The sequence below is a fragment of the Oncorhynchus mykiss genome, chromosome 8 (assembly GCF_057628025.1).
Source record: "Oncorhynchus mykiss isolate SJ-2025 chromosome 8, ASM5762802v1, whole genome shotgun sequence".
Classification (NCBI taxonomy): domain Eukaryota; kingdom Metazoa; phylum Chordata; class Actinopteri; order Salmoniformes; family Salmonidae; genus Oncorhynchus; species Oncorhynchus mykiss.
In genome coordinates this window covers 63325710-63347551 of record NC_143029.1, presented here as the reverse complement: position 1 = coordinate 63347551, position 21842 = coordinate 63325710, and the positions used below count along the sequence as shown (strand labels likewise).

The 21842-nt window shown below is 42.0% G+C and overlaps 1 protein-coding gene across 1 annotated transcript; it reads right to left on the bottom strand.

Annotated features, from left to right (window-relative positions):
* Positions 1-1718: 1718 nt before the first annotated feature.
* LOC149982067 (uncharacterized) lies at positions 1719-21325 on the bottom strand. Its single transcript, XM_090183059.1, has 3 exons — positions 21044-21325; positions 16680-16914; positions 1719-2095 (listed from the first exon to the last, which is right to left on the bottom strand). The coding sequence occupies exons 1-3, from the start codon at positions 21284-21286 to the stop codon at positions 1719-1721; spliced, it is 855 nt and encodes a 284-aa protein (XP_090039185.1). The 5' UTR covers positions 21287-21325.
* Between the last annotated feature and the right edge of the window lie 517 nt (positions 21326-21842).

Here is a 21842-nt window from a genome sequence, read left to right as displayed (position 1 = left end):
AGAGAAACAATACATGGATTAGGTGCCCATAAAGTATGACAAGAGAAAGAATTTAAACTTTCCAGTAAAATACCACTTAGTTTTTAATGCAATCATTCACTGGAAAAAAGCAATGTCACTGTATTCAAAATGTTATTTGGTTTATTAAACTGAGAATTCAGCACTCACCTACAAACGCTGAGAGGAGCAATAGTAATATGAGTGACATCCTGACACAGACTAGATTAACTAACTGAGAGATAAGACAGTGAGAGAGCTGAGTAGATCCTCTACAGAGACATCTTCATGGTTGCAGGTATAACCAGCCTATATCAGTGTTTGACTATGAGGCCCCTCCTCTGATAACTGGATATGTAACTCTTCTTCTGTGGTTTGTGATTAAGGGTTTTCAGTTCCTATTGGCCTCCTCCTCAGATTATTTTAGACTTAATTTATATTTGAAAATGTCTAGTTTTTGCTGTAGTCTTTGTTTTTTCAATAGATCAACAATACTAAACCACGCTATACTATATACACCATCTGCAAATTTGTGTCAGACTGGCAGCATTTTGTGTGAGGAAGTGTTTCCTGTCACTGTGGGCTCTATGGGACAGTAGTACAGAGCAGAGTCTGTCACTTCAATAGAGGAGATCTCCAGATCCATGCGTTCTATATGAACCTGAGCTGGAAGTCAAGAATCAGGAACTCTAGTTTAGACCTGGGATACTGATGATACCAATGTAAATTGTTTATAGAGCCAGTGTAGCTGCAGGATGATGTGATGGTATCACCCTTCACACCACCCACCATAGGCCTACTGGAATTGTCATCTTCAGAATTGCTACTTAGTAGTACAGAGCAGAGACTGTCACTTCAGTAGATGAGATCTCCAGATCCACACGGTTGTCCTCTTCTTCATGTATGAGGGTCCATTTTGTACTATCAGTGTCGGTTATGACCCCAGAGTAGTCCAGTATGAGGAACTGTGGAGAGGATCCAGGGTGCTGGAGGTGCCATAACAGACTGTTGGTTAATGAGCTGATGTATCTACAGGAGAGTTTAACACTACTAACCTCCGTAACATCCACTACATCTCTGTCTAAAGCAATTACGTCTTCAAGCAAAATTGTATTTATATTGTATATTGTTCTTTTCCATTGATGGCACAGTATTTCTTGAATTCGTCCCAGCCTTCCATTCCAGGGCTGACCCTTTAAAAAATAACAACATGTATTACTGAGTCAATGTGGACAGTGTACAGCATATCCACATTTGGTGTTTCAAAGTGTATGATATTGATATTGATATTGAACATTCTGTTAGTACATATTCAGTTACTGGAGAATGAATTCTTACCTATAAGTACACAAAAACAAGACTGAATAGAGCAGCATCATAGTCACTGGGCGTTAGAGAGAGACTTCTCTAATGATCTTCTCTTGGAACATTCACACTCTGGTTGCGGCAGGGTAGCCTAATGGTTAGAGCTTTGGACTAGTAATCAGAAGGTTGCATCCCTGACCTGACAAGGTACAAATCTGTCGTTCTGCCCCTGAACAGGCAGTTAACCCACTGATCCTAGGCTGTCATTGAAAATAAGAATTTGTTCTTAACTGACTTACCTAGTTAAATAAAATATAAGTTTCACTCATTACATGTTATGTGTAACACTAAGCTCCTCCTCTTGAAACAATGCATGTCTTAACTCCACTTGATGTCACTATTGTCAAATAAAACCTTTAACTCCAGAGCAGAAATGCTCTCTCAGGCGATGTTAGGTTTTTGTACAGTGTTTCTGGGTTTCCTGTCACTGTGGGCCTCAGAGCACAGTAGTACAGAGCAGAGTCTGTCACTTCAGCAGAGGAGATCTTCAGATCCACACGCGTCTTCTCTTTGTTCAGTTTACCAGAGAAGCGAGAGTCAAGAGAATCAGCTCTATGTTCAGTCCCAGTGTAGTGCTGGATGAGCAGAAGGTATTGGGGAGCTGATCCTGGAGACTGTTTATACCATAGTAGACTGTCTGCTGAGGAGTAGTTGCAGGAAAGAAGAATATTACTACCGATTTCTGCATACACTTCATGTTGGTTTGGCTCTATAGTCTGTTCATAACTGCCACCTGTAAATGGGAAGAAATTAAGACTGAGTAATTTTTTTATTGAAATAAACATTTATTGTTGTAATTTTTCTAAGCAGAAAACATGACACTACTTTGAAAGCCATAACTTACCTATTACTGAGAACATAATAATTGAACAGATGAACAACAACATGGCTGGGGTTGGAAGTCAAACTGACTAATAGTACAACAGAAGCTGAATACTCCAAACTAACTTCATCTGCAAGGTTTTCAGTTGATCATTTCTGTTTAGTTCACCTACAAACTCCACCCCAAAGTACAGTTGCTATAAAGATTCTCAATCTCTCCTCTCCTCACCTCTCCTGGCCTCTCCTTCCCTCCCCTCTCCTCTCATTTGTCCTCTTTTCAGTGATACTGCATCTCTCATTCCCTCACCTGGGTGGTGGAGGGAATGTAGTACAGAGCAGAGTCTGTCACTTCAGTAGAGGAGATCTCCAGATCCACACAGGTTCTCTCTTCATTCAGATTAACAGACAAGTCTTGTGGATCACCTCTTACCTTATATGGATTATTGTTTGATGTTAATATATAAAGGAATTGGAGACCAGCTCCAGAGTACTGTCTGGAAAAAAAGCAGCGGTTATGCGCAATAGGTTTCTAATTGGAGTCTATTTTCCACAATGTGCGGATGAAGCTCTTAATTTTGCTTTGAGGAAAACACAAGATGAACCGCTACAAAAAAGACCCGCTAAAGCTAAAGAACACTCAGTAATGTTCACAACTACATCAAGAAACACTGGCATGTTTTGTGATCTGACCCAGCTTTGCCTGCTGAATTTAGGAATCCACCACTTATTGTATATAGGAGAGGTCGCAATTGACGCAATAAATTGGTCCATGCCAACTGCGAGCCGCAATAGAAAATCAGCCAGGCTATTTTATGCCCTCATCCAAAATGTAGCTTCCTAATGTGTTTGAATATTTCTGCCATCCACATTCAGGAAAACAGTTCCAAATAAATGAACGTATTACGTGCTCCACCACCCATGTTATCTACATTATTAAATGTCCATGTGGGCTGTGCTATGTAGATAAAACCTCTCCTTCTCTCAAACAGAGAATCAGTGAACATAAAAGTTCCATTGGAGAAACGACAGGGATAATCCAGTCACAGTGCATTTTAATGACCTAAAACATGACATTTGTACCTTTAGATTTTGTGGCATAGAGAAAGTTAACCTCTTGAACCTATAGGGGAGCTGTGTCATTATTGGATAAAAAGACGTGCCCGTTTTAAGCGCAATATTTTGTCACGAAAAGATGCTCGACTATGCATGGAATTGACAGCCTTGGAAAGACACAACTCTGACGTCTCCAAAACTGCAAAGATATTATCTGTGCGTGCCCCAGAACTAATGCAACAGGTGAAACCAAGATGATGTTTCATACAGGAAACGCCCCGGATTCTGAAGGCGCTGTGTTCCAATGTCTTCTTATATGGCTGTGAATGCGCCAGGAATGAGCCTGCGCTTTCTGTATATTCCCCGAGGTGTCTGCAGCATTGTGACGTGTTTGTAGGCATATCATTGGAAGATTGACCATAAGAGACTACATTTACCTGGTGTCCCGCCCGGTGTCCTGTGTGCGTAATCAGTAAGTCCATGCGCGTTCCATTCCTTCAGAATTGAAAGTAAACTGCCACGATGGATTTTATCGTCGATAGATATGTGAAAAACACCTTGAGGATTGATTCTAAACATCGTTTGCCATGTTTCTGTCGATATTAAGGAGTTAATTTGGAAAAAAGTTTGCGTTTTAATGACTTGCTAGGCTATCAACCCTCTTACACAAATGCTTGTTTAGCTATGGTTCAAAAGCATATTTTGAAAATCTGAGATGACAGTGTTGTTAACAAAAGGCTAAGCTTGAGAGCAAATAGATTAATTTCATTTCATTAGCCATTTTCATGAATAGTTAACGTTGTGTTATGCTAATGAGCTTGGAAATAATATCTGGTGGGTGAAAATCCCATATATATATTTGAAAAGCACTTGAAAATGTGTGTTTTACCAAAATGATCATTGACTGTGTCAAACTTCATGAGTTACCATGAAAAGTAAATAAATAAATAAATTGTTACTCTTAAAGCATGACATTTGATGTATATATATATATACACTGCTCAAAAAATAATGGGAACACTAAAATAACACATCCTAGATCTGAATGAATGAAATATTCTTATTGAATACTGTTTTCTTTACATAGTTGAATGTGCTGACAACAAAATCACACAAAAATTATCAATGGAAATCAAATTTATCAACCCATGGAGGTCTGGATTTGGAGTCACACTCAAAATTAAAGTGGAAAACCACACTACGGGCTGATCCAACTTTGATGTAATGTCCTTAAAACAAGTCAAAATGAGGCTCAGTAGTGTGTGTGGCCTCCACGTGCCTGTATGACCTCCCTACAACGCCTGGGCATGCTCCTGATGAGGTGGCGGATGGTCTCCTGAGGGATCCCCTCACAGACCTGGACTAAAGCATCCGCCAATTCCTGGACAGTCTGTCGTGCAACAGACATGGAGCGAGATGGAGTGAGACATGATGTCCCAGATGTGCTCAATTGGATTCAGGTCTGGGGAACGGGCGGGCCAGTCCATAGCGTCAATGCCTTCCTCTTGCAGGAACTGCTGACACACTCCAGCCACATGAGGTCTAGCATTGTCTTGCATTAGGAGGAACCCAGGGCCAACCGCACCAGCATATGGTCTCACAAGGGGTCTGAGGATCTCATCTCGGTACCTAATGGCAGTCAGGCTACCCCTGGCGAGCACATGGAGGGCTGTGCGGCCCCCCAAAGAAATGCCACCCCACACCATGACTGACCCACCTCCAAACCAGTCATGCTGGAGGATGTTGCAGGCAGCAGAACGTTCTCCACAGCGTCTCCAGACTGTCACGTCTGTCACATGTGCTCAGTGTGAACCTGCTTTCATCTGTGAAGAGCACAGGGCGCCAGTGGTGAATTTGCCAATCTTGGTGTTCTCTGGCAAATGCCAAACGTCCTGCACAGTGTTGGGCTGTAAGCACAACCCCCACCTGTGGACATCGGGCCCTCATACTACCCTCATGGAGTCTGTTTCTGACCGTTTGAACAGACACATGCACATTTGTGGCCTGCTGGAGGTAATTTTGCATGGCTCTGGCAGTGCTCCTCCTGCTCCTCCTTGCACAAAGGCAGAGGTAGTGGTCCTGCTGCTGGGTTGTTGCCCTCCTACGGCCTCCTCCACGTCTCCTGATGTACTGGCCTGTCTCCTGGTAGCTGACAGACACAGCAAACCTTCTTGCCACAGCTCGCATTGATGTACCATCCTGGATGAGCTGCACTACCTGAGCCACTTGTGGGTTGTAGATGCCGTCTCATGCTACCACTAGAGTGAAAGCATCGCCAGCATTCAAAAGTGACCAAAACATCAGCCAGGAAGCATAGGAACTGAGAAGTGGTCTGTGGTTACCACCTGCAGAACCACTCCTTTATTGGGAGTGTCTTGCTAATTGCCTATAATTTCCACCTATTCCGTCTATTCCATTTGCACAACAGCATGTGAAATGTATTGTCAATCAGTGTTGCTTCCTAAGTGGACAGTGATTTCACAAAAGTGTGATTGACTTGGAGTTACATTGTGTTGTTCAAGTGTTCCCTTTATTTTTTTGAGCAGTGTACGTATGTATATAAAACCTTTCTTACCAAGCCGTGATGCCCGCAGATTACAGATTGCCTTTGCCGATTGCTCATCATCTTTATTCATCAGTGAGTCAATGACTCACTCACGCGTTGAAAAGGGTGAGGAACGAGATGTAGTCACAATCCATGCCAGGCACACCTGTGAGCTGTGGGTTTGTCAGGTTTTCGGTTCACCCTGACATTACCATTCCTATCCTGACAACAGAACTTGACCAACTGCTCACCAGGCACAGCAAAGTGCGCCCGGACCATTATACTTGAACCCCGGTCTCCCACATGCCCTGCATTCTGTAGTACAGACATGACCTGCTCTCCCTTATGTAAGGAATTAGGCACTTTCCCATGTTTACTACAGTATGTATTGTAGACTGCACAGTAGCCTAATAAACAAATAAACACATTTTGTTAATAAAATAATGATAAAAATACTCTTTCAGAATTCAGGTGTTGATTTAGTTATGGATCATAACGAATTACTATGGGAATAAATATCACTGATTTACAGAAATATTGGAACAAAGTTGTCTAATAAAGGCAATCAATTTAGAATCCTCCAATCCTGTATCCTACTTCCGACCGTCATGTTGTACATCGCCATATTTCCCATTCCATCCTAATGGAAACCCTGAGGGTTTCGTTTTAAATTTCTCTGGATAGAAACAACATAATATGAATCAAATTAATTAAGACAAATTTCTTAAAATCAATCTCATATACTATGTTATTAAAAAAATGTTTTAAATTCTTTGGTAATGCCAATATGGACAGAATACTATCAAATTCTGCTCAAAGATTCCCTCTCGTGGTCAAACAAGCAATAACTTGCAGTAACAGAAAAAATAGCTGAGAATTAAATGACACGCCACAGCAGCAGGCAAGGTATGCCGCAGTATGACCAATTTTAAAGGAGGAACCACTGTGTAAGTGACGTGCAGTGATATGTGATATGCAGTGTACTGTGATATTCAGGATGTGATATGTGATATGTAATGTGTGGCTGCGGCCTGTCAGCCCTGCAACTACCTCCACTGTCAGGAGGAGGAGCCACCTGCTCAGAGAAATAGAGGTTTGTCTAGAGCTGAGATGAGACGCTCTACAGAAGATAAAGAGTTATAATGTATATCTTGTTGATTTAAATGGAATTGATTGGAGTGATAAAAAGATTGAAAATGTGGACTTTTTTAAGCTTTAAGGTATTGTAATCCAGAGTTGAAACCGTTCACAGTAAGGATTGTTATCCCCTGCTTTTATACAGTTGTTGTACAGTGTGCCTGTGTTTCCTGTCTCTGTGGGCCTCGGTGCACAGTAGTACAGAGCAGAGTCTGTCACTTCAGCAGGGGAGAAGATCAGATCCACACGTCCGGCCACTTTGTCAACGTTAACTGACAGTCGAGGATATGGTGGGTCTGCTGTAACTATTGTCTCAGCAGATGTTGAATACACTGAGAGGAGGAAGAGGAATTGGAGAGCAGATGTGTGATATTGGTGATACCATAAGACACTGCCTCCTCCAGATCATGTGTAGTTGCAGGAAAGCTTGACACTGCCATCAAGTATCACATGTATCACATCATGTATCACATCCTCCTCAAGACTGAAAATTTAATCCGCACAACTACCACCTGCAGAAAACTGACATTAAATTAATTATCTTTGCCTGGTCAAAGCTTGCGTTGTCACGTTCTGACCTTTATTTCCTTTGTTTTGTATTTATTTAGTATGGTTAGGGCGTGAGTTGGGTGGGCAGTCTATGTTTGTTTTTCTATGTTTTGGGGCATTTCTTTGTTTCGGCCTAGTATGGTTCTCAATCAGAGGCAGGTGTCATTAGTTGTCTCTGATTGAGAATCATACTTAGGTAGCCTGGGTTGCACTGTTGGTTTGTGGGTGATTGTCTATGTTGATGGCTTGTTTCAGCGCAGCTCGCATTAGCTTCACGGTTGTTATTTTGTTTACTGGTTTTGTATAGTTTTCAGTGTTCAGTATTTTCTTTATTAAAGATTTACCATGGACACTTACCACACCGCATATTGGTCCTCTGATCCTTTTCGCCTCTCCTCTTCAGATGAAGAGCACAGGCTGGGGAATATCGCCGCCCCAAAGCAGAGCTGGAGGCAGCGAAAGCTTAGCGGCGGCGATATGAGGAGGCAGCACGGCAGTGTGACAGGTACGAGAGACAGCCCCAAAACATTTTTTGGGGGGGAGCACACGAGGGGTGGAGCTAAGCCAGGTAGCAGACCTGCGCTCACTCCTCGTGCTTATTATAAGCAGCGTGATACTGGGCAGGCACCGTGTTATGCGGTTAAGCGCTATAGGACAGCCCCAGTCATGCGAGTGCGGGCATCGAGCCAGGGCGTATGGTGCCTGCTCAGTGGGTCTGGTCGCCGGTACGCAGTTTTGGTCCAGGGTATCCTGCGCCGTCTCTGCGTGCTGTGTCTCCAGGGCGCTGGGAGGGTGCAGTGCGTCCTCTGCCTGCGCTCCGCTCGTGCCGGGCGAATGTGGGAATGGAGCCTAAGGGAGAGGTGCGTGTAGTAAGCACTAGATCTCCCGTGCTTACCCACAGCCCGGTTCAACCTGTGCCTGCACTCTGGAGGGTCCGGGCTAGAGTGGTTATCCAGCCTGGGGAAGTGGTGCCAAGGTTGCGCACCAGAGCTCCAGTGCTCCCCCACAGCCCGGTCCTTCAGGTGCCTCCTCCTAACCCCAAGCCTCCTGATGGTCTCCCCAGCCTGGTGGTTCCTGTGGCAGCCCCGCGCACCAGGCTGTCTCTGTCTCCTCCCTGCAGGTGGTCCTGTCTGTCCGGCGCCGCTGCCGGAGCCTCCCGACTGTCCGGCGCCGCTGCCGGAGCCTCCCGCCTGTCCGGCGCCGGAGCCTCCCGCCTGTCCGGCGCCGCTGCCGGAGCCCCTCTGCCCAGAGCTGCCCCTCTGTCCCGAGCAGCTGCCCCTCTGTCCCGAGCAGCTGCCCCTCTGTCCCGAGCAGCTGCCCCACCTCTGTCCCGAGCAGCCCCTCTGTCCAGTGGGGTCATTGAGAGGGGTGGTCATGGTGAGAAAGCCACGGAGGCGGACAATAAGGCGGACTAAGACAATGGTGAAGTGGGGTCCGCGTCCCACGCCAGAGCCGCCACCGCGGGCAGATGCCCACCCAGACCCTCCCCTATAGGTCAAGGTTTTGCAGCCGGAGTCCGCACCTTTGGGGGGGGGGGGGGGGGGGGGGGGGGTACTGTCACGTTCTGACCTTTATTTCCTTTGTTTTGTATTTATTTAGTATGGTCAGGGCGTGAGTTGGGTGGGCAGTCTGTTTGTTTTTCTATGTTTTGGGGCATTTCTTTGTTTCGGCCTCTTATGGTTCTCAATCAGAGGCAGGTGTCATTAGTTGTCTCTGATTGAGAATCATACTTAGGTAGCCTGGGTTGCACTGTTTGTTTGTGGGTGATTGTCTATGTTGATGGCTTGTTTCAGCGCAGCTCGCATTAGCTTCACGGTTGTTATTTTGTTTACTGGTTTTGTATAGTTTTCAGTGTTCAGTATTTTCTTTATTAAAGATTTACCATGGACACTTACCACGCCGCATATTGGTCCTCTGATCCTTTTCGCCTCTCCTCTTCAGATGAAGAGAAGGACGACCGTGACATGCGTGTTGTATTTCCAAGCTTGTGAGGAAATAATTACACATCATCATTACTGATAAATGTATTTTATAGTGAAACAGCACAGCATGGTTAAATGTTAAAGGGATATCAACCCAATTCCTTTTTCTGTGGCTTCCCTAAGGTGTCAACAGTCATTAGACATAGTTTCAGGCTTTTATTTAGAAAAATGAGCGTGAAGGATCGTGAGTTGGTGCGCAATTGAGTAAACCGGCCATTGTTCCTCCCGCTGTTATGGAAAAAGCTGTCACGTTCTGACCTTTATTTCCTTTGTTTTGTATTTATTTAGTATGGTCAGGGCGTGAGTTGGGTGGGCAGTCTATGTTTGTTTTTCTATGTTTTGGGGCATTTCTTTGTTTCGGCCTCGTATGGTTCTCAATCAGAGGCAGGTGTCATTAGTTGTCTCTGATTGAGAATCATACTTAGGTAGCCTGGGTTGCACTGTTTGTTTGTGGGTGATTGTCTATGTTGATGGCTTGTTTCAGCGCAGCTCGCATTAGCTTCACGGTTGTTATTTTGTTTACTGGTTTTGTATAGTTTTCAGTGTTCAGTATTTTCTTTATTAAAGATTTACCATGGACACTTACCACGCCGCATATTGGTCCTCTGATCCTTTTCGCCTCTCGTCTTCAGATGAAGAGAAGGACGACCGTGACATGCGTGTTGTATTTCCAAGCTTGTGAGGAAATAATTACACATCATCATTACTGATAAATGTATTTTATGGTGAAACAGCACATCATGGTTAAATGTTAAAGGGATATCAACCCAATTCCTTTTTCTGTGGCTTCCCTAAGGTGTCAACAGTCATTAGACATAGTTTCAGGCTTTTATTTAGAAAAATGAGCGTGAAGGATCGTGAGTTGGTGCGCAATTGAGTAAACCGGCCATTGTTCCTCCCGCTGTTATGGAAAAAGCTACACACTCGGTTGATATATTATCGAATATATATATTTTGAAAACTGCCTGAGGAATGATTATAAAAATGTTTGACATGTTTCTGTGGACATTATGAAGACTATTTGGAATTTCCGTCTGCGTTGTCGTGACATCTCTTTCCTGTGGATTTCTGAACAAACGCGACAAACAAACATCGGTATTTTGGGTATAAAAATAATCTTTATGGAACAAAGGGAACATTTGCTGTGTAACTGGGAGTCTCGTGAGTGAAAACATCCGAAGATCATCAAAGGTAAACGGTTAATTTGATTGCTTTTCTTTTCTTGGCCAAGCTTCCTCATGCTAAGTGTACATAATGCTATGCTAGGCTATCGATAAACTTACACAAACGCTTGGATTGCTTTTGTTGTAAAGGGTGATTAACAAAAGGCTAAGCTGTGCTTCAAAATATATATATATTTTCTAGTAATTTTTTAGTAATATTATTTGACTGTTGCGCTATGCTATTCAGCAGTTGCAGACGGAAATTATCCCGCTACAGGGATTGGTAGCATCAAGAAGTTAAAGCAACTTGCTCTATTTCATCAGCAACCCCTACATTTGCCGTTTTGATCACAGGATTCGAACCTGCCATCAAAGCCGAAGTGCAAATTCTATCTATGTTCTCCCGTACATAGTCTTTTGGTGGCTGAGTACATCTACTCATTTCCCATATTCGAGCCGGTTTGGAAGAATGCTTGTGTGTTTCTTTCAGCGCCTCCATGGCTTTATTAAAATCCACTAGCTCCGCTTCACAGAGAGGATTGTCTGTCGCTATTTCAATCATTATTATTATTCCCAAACCTCTCCCAACGGTGTCCAGGATGTTTAGATATCTTCACTCCATTCTCTAATACATACCTTCTAGTAACTATTTTCAAAGGTAGGGCTACCCACTTCCCTGGAGAATGGTTATGGTATTTGTGCCTACTGATTGGTCACAACACTTAATATCTTGTGTTACAACCATAACGTCTGCAAATGTATTACTGGAGAACACGGATGACTTAAAGGAACCCAACCTACACCATATTTTTTATGACTGGTCGTTACACAATGGGCCTATTGAAAGGTCCGTATCCTATAAATGTTCAGCCAACGATTCTCATCTCTCTACGATGTCAAAATGAGTTGTAACAGGTGTAGAAACTGTGCCTACCTTGTTTGTTGCCAGCTCAACTGATCTGGACTCTCTGTTTTGACTATAAATTGTGGTGAATCCTGCCAACAACGCCAACTGTTAGCTTCTAATTGTCAGAGTAAGAACTCAACAGACACTATGAAAGCTCAAACCAAGTTTTTTTCTTCCCAGAGGGTCAATACAGCTGATTAGATGACAAGATTTCAGACAAGCATTGATATTTAACTCTATCTCCTATGCTGAGTCTCCTCCTACACATCTGAACAGCCAAAACATCTCTGTTGCTAGACAGAACCTTAGTGATATCTGTTCTTCCTCACTTCATCTGACCTGACCTCTGCCCCAAAGTGCTCACTCCTCCCCAACTCAAGGCTGTCATGGTGAACACTTAAAAAACATTAATTGAAGACTACTGATTGAAAAGTGAAGAATATACATTTCTCACAGTGCACTGAATATGAAGACAGAGAAACACTAGGCCACCTGGTGATTTCATACAGCACAGGTTTGACCACAGTTCTCTGCCATTATGATATCAAATTATGGTTTGATGTTCGAATTTGATCCTCGGTTCATCAATGCATTTTGGTCTGCAGGTTTTTGTACAGCGTCTTAGCCACATTCTATCACTGGGTATAACAATTTTCATAATAATAGTCTCTGAGAGCACAGTAGTAGAGAGCTGTGTCTGCCAGGGTTAGATGTGTTATGATCAGTTCAGTTGTAGTCTGAGACGTTTTGGATGTATATCAGGGATATGTTCCCTCATGCTTGATCTGGCACCTTTATACAGTAGAAAGTGAGGATTCTGGTAATCATAATGCCTGTACCAGTAAAGCAGAGGATAATTCCTGCTTGCATCATATGAGCAGCTCAGAATCACAGGTTTTCCCTCTGTACTGATGACTTCATGTTTTACAGCACTAATGTGCTCCCCAGCAATTAATTCTGTAAAGAAAATATAGAAACATAATCAATTGGGTGTCAATCTTAATTTCTATCAACAATGCAGGCTCAATTACAGTGGTTCCTCCTTTAAAAGTTGCATCATACTGTGGCACACCTTGCGTGAGGATTCTGTTGCACGTCATTTAATTATCAGCCATTTCTTCTGTTACTGCAAGTTATTGCTAGTTTTACCACCAGAGGGCATATTTGAGAAGCGTTTGACAGTATTATTGGCATTCCGTATTGCCGTATTGGCTTAATTCATTTGAATAATATTATGGTGTTTCCATTCAGAGTAAAATGAAAAACAAAACCCTAAGGGTTTCCATTAGGATGGAATGGAAAACATGGTGCTGTACAACGTGGTTGTCGGGAGTAGGCCACAGGACTGGAGGATTCTAAATAGTTTGCCTTCATTAGACAACTTTGTTCCAATTTTTCCGTAAATCAGTAACATTTATTCCCATAGTAAATCGTTATGGATCCTTAAATAACTAAATCAGCATCTGCATTTTGAAAGAGTATCTTTGTATCTTCATTTTATTAACGAAATGAGTAGTTGTGTCAAAACTTTTGACTGGTACTTGCTTAAGTAATTTCATTAATATTATGGTGTTTCCACTCCATGAAAAATGAAACTGGGATGGAAAAGAAAATAAGGTGCAGTACAGTGTGAATCTCATACATTCAGAGCATTGTCAGATTGTCAGTTTGTAAATTCACTCTCGGAGCACACACTGGACGTTCGGGCAGAGGAGTAGGGTTGATTTGAGCATTCTGGCCTTACAACGGCAGTCAAGCTAACATTGGCTAGCTACTTCCAGACACAAATGAGACCACTCTGACCATTTTACTCGCCCTAGCAGAGCTGGTAAGGCAGTTTTCGTGTTAAACATAGTGTTGGTGACTATAAATGTGCTGCTGGAAACAATTTAATTGCGCTTTTTTCCCGACTTTTACCGAAACCGGCCATATTAAATGGGTGTGGAGCGCTCATAAAGTAATTATTCTGCCCTCTGGTACACTCAGACAAGAGCGTTCTGAAATCCGCGTAGATAGTATGCTGGACAAATGACATTTGTTCTTTTCTGATAAAAACTAGTTAATTGCATCCGCTGTGGAGCCCAGTTTCATAATATGACCACATTTCCCAGCTGCTTGCCGTCATTTTGAAGTAATCGCGAAAAAACAGCCTTATTTTAGTGCATTTTTCACTCTGCCAGCTCCTATTAATTTTATTGAGCACCGTGGCACCAACTTGCCTTCCAAACGTTCTAATACCAACTTATTGCTCAATGTCACAATGCCTGCTTCGCTATTGTTGGCAATGACACCTGCTCACGTTGTTTCATAGTTAAAATGTAAACAACACAAATAATATTGGAACTCTGTATTCTTCCCATTGTTTCCTATGGGGGAAATGTCGGCATGTATGTCTATTTCACCAAATATCTCGCAATGTGAATTTTTTTCATGAGAATCTGCTCTTTCTAATTAGCTCAGTTGTCATGAAATGCTAGCCCAAAAATATTTTTTGCCCTTGGGACGCTGAGCACCCCCCAATGTTTTCCTATGGAGAGGCATGCGGGTCTATTTCGCCAAATAGCTCACTGTGTATATTTTGTTTTTTTCAATTCGGGTGTAACCAGTGTAAAATGGATAGCTAGTGTGCGCTAATAGCATTTCAATCAGTGATGTCACTCGCTAGGAGACCTTGAAGTAGTTGTTCCCTTGCTCTGCAAGGGCCGTGGATTTTGTGGAGCAGAGGGTCCCTAGATCTAGCCCAGGTAGGGGCGAAGAGAGGGATGGAAGCAAAACTGTTACATAGGCACCATTTTAATCAGGATAATCTCCTCTTTGTAATTTTGTAAGTCTGGGCAGTGAGCTCGTTTGTCATCGATCGCTAGACCAGAAATAGTCAGAAGTTTATATTTTTTCCCTACTTTTTCAGTACGGTGACATAAGCACAGTTGACACCATCGAAGTGCGGATACATTTTTTTTTCCAGTTTCGTCTGACGAACAGATTGTAGTGGTAAAATAAAAAGTGATACATTTTAATGGAATTCTAAGCATCACTCCAGTCAAACAGGCTCTGCAAACATTTGATTCCATTAATTTGCTATGGGCTCGCGCTATTGTTCCAGTTTAGCCAAAGTCTTAAGCTGTTTTTCAGCCTTGAGTGTTCAGCCTTGAGTGAATTTTGATTCATTCTATTGTCCAGCCTAAAAATAGCCATAGCGAATTTACAAAAGCACCTGAATGTCCATTGAGAAAGCACAACAACAATACCATTTAGCTAAGCTAAGAATGACGAGAATAATCAAGTCAATAGACATTGGTTAGTTACATAGGCTATAGTTAAAATGCTGGCGAGTTTGATGCATAACTACTAACGTTAGGTACCTAACTAACAAACCGGTACATACTGCTGTAATGATATGCTATGTGGTTCTTAAAAGGCTCGGGGGCTGTGTTCGGTAGTTCGGATGAATGACGTGCCCAAAGTAAACTACCTGATACTCAGGCCCAGAAGCTAGGATATGCATATAATTGGGAGCATTGGATAGAAAACACACACTGATGTTTCTAAAACTGTTAAAATAATGTATGTGAGTATAACAGAACTGATATGGCAGGCGAAAACCAGAGGAAAATCCATAGAGAATTTTGGAGGGGGTAACAGGCCATTTCAATGCAAGCCTATGTGAAAAACAAATAGATAGGACCCAGATTGCAGTTCCTATCGCTTCCACTAGATGTCAACAGTGTTTAGAAAGGGTTTCAGGCTTGTTTTTTGAAAAATGAACAAGTAATAGTTTTTCCAAGGTGTCCCTCATCAGAAACGTAGTCTTGTTGCATGCGTGACTGAGTTACGCGCTCTTCGTTATTTATCTTCCCTATTGAACATACTATTATCCGTCTTCAATTTTATTGTTTATTTAGATATTAGAGTACCTGAAGATTGATTAGAAATGTTGTTTGACTTGTTTGGATGAAGTTTATTGGTAACTTTTGGGATTCTTTTGTATGCATTTTGAACGAGGGAAACGGGTGGATTACTGAACCAAGTGCACCAATTAAACTTACTTTTTTGGGATATAAAATAAGGACTTTATCGAAAGAAAAAAAAACATTCATTGTGTAGCGGGGCCCCTTGCGATTGCAAACAGAGGAAGATCATCAAAGGTAAGTGATTTATTTTATCGCTATTTGGGATTTTGTGACACCTGTGCTTGTTTGAAAAAGTATTTTGATGTGATGCGCTGTCCTCAGATAATCGCATGGTATGCTTTTGCCGTAAAGCCTTTTTGAAATTTGACAACGCGGTTGGATTATCAAGAAGTTACGCATTTAAACGATGTAAAACACTTGTATTTTCATGAATGTTTAATGTTACGATTTTTGTATTTTGAATTTTGTGCTCTGCAATTTCACCGGATGTTGTCATAGTGGCACCCTAGCGGGACACGATCACAAAGAGGTTCTAACGTATTCCTCTCAATTGTAAATGTTTTGCTTGACTCTTTATGACGTGATAACAGCTTACATTTGGTTCCGCCGTAATGTTTTGTGAGCCATCTTTGTGAAAGAGCGTCACCAGAACACGGGTGGCTCGCGTCAAAATTTGCCATTGGAACCATTCGATATGATTGGTCATATAAAAACCTTGGGACCCAAATGCATAATGAGTGCTCTAACTCCCCCTTGTGGGGGATCCATGACAGGGTACCTCTAAGTCCCGCGGTGAAAGGGAAAGATGTCCCGCTAGCTGAACCCCACGATAACTTTCCGCTGAAAAGGCAGGACATTAACAAGTCCAATACAGCAAATGAAATATAAACATCTTGTTAATCTACCTGTGGTGTCCGATTTAAAAAAATGATTTACAGCGAAAGCACAACATATGATTATGTTAGCTCATTGCCAAGTCAAAAAAACACGGCAATTTTTCCAGCCAAAGATAGCAGTCACAAAAAGCAGAAATATAGATAAAATGAATCACTAACCTTTGATGATCTTCATCAGATGACCCTCATAGGACATCATGTTACACAATACATGTATGTTTTCAGTTCCACTCATTACTTGTTATATGTAACACTAAGCTCCTCCTCTTGACACAATAGAATGGGTGCATGTTGACTCCACTTGATGGAACTGTTGTCAAATGAAAGTTGGGACTACAGAGTAGAAATACACTCTCAGATGATGTTAGGTTGTTGTGCAGTGTTTCTGAGTTTCCCGTCACTGTGGGCCTCAGAGAACAGTAGTACAGAGCAGAGTCTGTCACTTGAGCAGAGGAGTTCTCCAGATCCACACGGGTCTTCTCTTTGTTCAGTTTACCAGAGAAGCGAGAGTCAAGAGAATCAGCTCTATGTTCAGTCCCAGTGGAGTCCAGGATGAGCAGAAGGTATTGGGGAGCTGATCCTGGAGACTGTTTATACCATAGTAGACTGTCTGCTGAGGAGTAGTTGCAGGAAAGAAGAACATTATTACCCGGTTCTGCATACACGTCATGTTGGCTTGGCTCAGTAGTCTGCTCATAGGTGTCATCTGCAAATGTGAAGAGACGAACATTGAGCGATTTATTATTGAAATAAAAATTGTTTATTACATGACACTGCTTTGAAAGCCATAACCTACCTATTACTGAGAACATAATAAGTGACCAGATGAACAACATGGCTGGGGTCGGAAGTCAAACTGACTAATAGCACAACATTTTCAGTTGATAATTTCTGCTTAGTTTACTTTCCACCTCCGCCCCAAAGTACAGTTGCAATGAAGCTTCTCAATCTCTCCTCACCTCTCATTTGTCCTCTCTTTTGTGATACTGCATCTCTTGCATGTTGTATGAATCACATATGAAAGGTTTGTATACAGTGTTTCTCAGATTCCTGTCACTCTGGGCTGCAGGGTGTCTGTCACTTCAGCAGAGGAGATCTCCAGATCCACGCTGGTTCTCTCTTTATTCAGATTAACAGACAGTCGATGGTCTTCAGGTTCAGCTCTAAATACAGAGGGCTTTGAGGAGACTGTAGTTTAGAGCAGGAATTGCGGTGCTAATCTGGGATATTGACGATACCATTGAAGATAGTCTTCTGATCCAGAGTAATGGCAAGACAGTGTAACACTGCTTCCCTCCACGCCATGTTCTGTCTCTGAAGTTGGTTTTATGTCATTTTCATAACTGCCACCTGTAATGAAGTTATGTTTAGATAAAAATTATCACTTCATGGGAAATTATTACATATTCTGTGTGAAAAGTGAAAAGTCAGAATCAGACATTTACATTTCTTCTAGGAAGTGCTATGTTCAAATGACACTTGACAGTTAAAAGTATGTAATGTCAGACTAATACTCACCAACAAGTGCAGAGAGGAGAAACTCTGGGTAGAGAAACATGGTGATGGGTGTAACAGTGTGTTATCAGGAGGCAGATCTGAAGACGTCCCACTGTTCCAGTCAGAGAGAGGAGAATCATCTCTCCACCTGTCATCTTAGCTCCTCCTATTCAGTAAATGGACCCTTGTTCAGTGTAACAGACAGTTGAAGATCTTGTGCATCATTGCTCACTTCATTAGGGATATTGGTTGTTGTTACGAGGAATTGGAGACCTGATCCAGGGTACTGTCTGTACCACAGCAGACTATCTGATTTTACTGTATTGTTACAGGAGATCTTAACTCTGCTACCCTCTAAATAAGACACTATGACTCTGAAATGATAAGTAGGCATATACAATGTTGCTCCTCCTCTTTACATAAGTTCTTAATCACACCCACCAGGTTTCCTATCAAAAAGAAAAAACTTGAGATGCACCATCTCCTGTAGGTCAAGTTATGAATGTATAGAATGTGTCAGGTTAGGTTGTTGTACTGCATTTGTAGGTTTCCTTTCACTGTGGGCGTCAGGACACAGTAGTACATAGCAGAATCTTCCTCTTTAGCAGAGGAGATGTCCAGATCAGAACGGTTATTCTCATCATTCAGTTTGACTGACAGTCGAGGATCCAGACCTGGAGCCCATGATGGAGACCTGACACCATGCAGGATAAGCAGAATATACTGAGGAGCTGATCCAGGGTCCTGGACATACCATTGAAGAGAGACTGCAGATGAGTAGGTGCATGAAAGTGTAATATTGCTACCTGCTGGAGCATACACCTGCTCTCTGATTCGCTCAATGGTCTGACCATTAATGTCACATGCAAGAGATGCAAAATATGTTATTCTTCTATTATTACTCTGTTATAGATCTATTTTCAACACATCAACACTTTTTAAATTCTATATACAGTGGGGCAAAAAAGTATTTAGTCAGCCACCAATTGTGTAAGTTCTCCCACTTAAAAAGATGAGAGAGGCCTGTAATTTTCATCATAGGTACACTTCAAATATGACAGACAAAATGAGGAAAATAAATCCATAAAATCACATTGTAGGATTTTTTATGAATTTATTTGCAAATTATGGTGGAAAATAAGTATTTGGTCACCTACAAACAAGCAAGATTTCTGGCTCTCACAGAACTGTAACTTCTTCTTTAAGAGGCTCCTCTGTCCTCCACTCGTTACCTGTATTAATGGCACCTGTTTGAACTTGTTATCAGTATAAAAGACACCTGTCCACAACCTCGAACAGTCACACTCCAAACTCCACTATGGCCAAGACCAAAGAGCTGTCAAAGGACACCAGAAACAAAATTGTAGACCTGCACCAGGCTGGGAAGACTGAATCTGCAATAGGTAAGCAGCTTGGTTTGAAGAAATCAACTGTGGGAGCAATTATTAGGAAATGGAAGACATACAAGACCACTGATAATTTTCCTCGATCTGGGGCTCCACGCAAGATCTCACTCCGTGGGGTGAAAATTATCACAAGAACGGTGAGCAAATATCCCAGAACCACACGGGGGGACCTAGTGAATGACCTGCAGAGAGCTGGGTCTAAAGTAACAAAGCCTACCATCAGTAACACACTACGCTACCAGGGACTCAAATCCTGCAGTGCCAGACGTGTCCCCCTGCTTAAGCCAGTACATGTCCAGGCCTGTCTGAAGTTTGCTAGAGAGCATTTGGATGATCCAGAAGAAGATTGGGAGAATGTCATATGGTCAGATGAAACAGATGAAAATGTGTGGAGGACAAAGAATGCTGAGTTGCATCCGAAGAACACCATACCTACTGTGAAGCATGGGGGTGGAAACATCATGCTTTGGGGCTGTTTTTCTGCAAAGGGACCAGGACGACTGATCCGTGTAAAGGAAAGAATTAATGGGGCCATGTATCATGAGATTTTGAGTGAAAACCTCCTTCCATCAGCAAGGGCATTGAAGATGAAACGTGGCTGGGTCTTTCAGCATGACAATGATCCCAAACACACCGCCTGGGCAACGAAGGAGTGGCTTCGTAAGAAGCATTTCAAGGTCCTGGAGTGGCCTAGCCAGTCTCCAGATCTCAACCCCATAGAAAATCTTTGGAGGGAGTTAAAAGTCAGTATTGCCCAAGCAACAGCCCCAAAACATCACTGCTATAGAGGAGATCTGCATGGAGGAGTGGGCCAAAATACCAGCAACAGTGTGTGAAAACCTTGTGAAGACTTACAGAAAACTTTTGACCTCTGTCATTGCCAACAAAGGATATATAACAAAGTATTGAGATAAACTTTTGTTATTGACCAAATACTTATTTTCCACCAAATTTTGCAAATAAATTCATAAAAATTCTACTGTTATTTTCTGGATTTTTTTCTTCTCATTTTGTCTGTCATAGTTGAAGTGTACCTATGATGAAAATTACAGGCCTCTCTCATCTTTTTAAGAAAAAGAACTTGCACAATTGGTGGCTGACTAAATACTTTTTTGCCCCACTGTAACACTAATAATAGTAGATTACTTACATGAAACTACTAAAAGCAAAATAAATGTGGGGATTGACATTGTAGCTGAAACTGGAAGTTAAAATGATAACACACAGCACAGCAATATTTGTGCATGCAAAAAAAAGTTTATCTTCTCAAACCTTTGAAGCCCCTTCCCAAAATACAGAGAGTTGTCAGATGAGCAGAAGTAACAGCAGACGTCTTGTTGCTGCTTGATTCCACTGTCACATCCTCAAAATGCAGGGCTGCACTGAAATATGATTACTGTGTTATTTATCTCCATTTATTTTCTTGATTTTAGGGCACAGAGTTGGCAGAAGGACCTGTCCTGTCTACTGTGATGTCATAGTGGGAAACATTGCTTGAAGGGCATATCTGTAAGATAATTAATCTATTCAATATGAGGCAATTCATTCATTCACAGGTATTTTTGTTTTCATCTTTATATCTAGAATCTACAGTATCCATCTGCAACATATTCAGAATTCCGAATGAGTTTGTCACTTTTCCAATTGTTACAACATTTATAATTGTTTATTGAAAATAATTCACTGTACATTTCCAGCCTGCATGCATATTTCTTGTCTACTGAAGGAAAACAAATAATGACAATGTTTATCTTAAGGGATGTCAGTGTTTTCAGTTTAGAGTTTTGTACTGTGTGTCTGGGTTTCCTTTTACTCTGGGCTCCAGGGCAGAGTAGTACAGAGTAGAGTCTAATACTTCATCAGAGGAGATCTCCAGAGCCACAAGGGTTCTCTCCTTATTCAGTTTAACAGACAGTCGTGGGTATGGAGGAGTAGCGTTCACTACAGAGGGGTTTGAGGAGACTGTAGTGAGGAGGAGGAAGATGGGAGATGATCCAGGGTACTGTTGATACCACTGGAGAGTACTAGCAGAGGAGTAGTTACAGGACAGATTCATGACATCACCCTCCAACCCAAACACCTTATCTGTTGTTGGAGTAATGTCATTACCATGACTGCCACCTGGAAATCATTTATGAAAATAGGAATTATTATCAGAAAATTATCATACAATTAAAGTAATTTTTCAGGGTATTAGAAATTGACAAAAGATCCTTCACAGTAATATTACTCAAGTTTCCAGTAATTACATTGGCTATGTTATTGGATATGAAGAATAGCTTCAATCTCACCCACTAGTATATATGCTTAAATTGATCCCAGTAACATGCTGGTAAGTGTTATTTAACACAGTAAAAAGAGTGACCACAAGTAGAGTTATGACTGAATGACTACAGTGCTTTCTCACTGTCACCTATAAAAGGAATTTCCTTTCCTCTGCCTCTATTATGTAAAACATTCCCTTAAAAAATTGCACACAACACAAAGTACTGCACACACAGTGTTTTTGTAAGGGGGCTGTATATCCTGCTGTCACAGTGGGCCTCAGAGCACAGTAGTACACAGCAGAGTCAGACAGCTGCACCCTCTGGATCATCAAGGGGACTGATTTT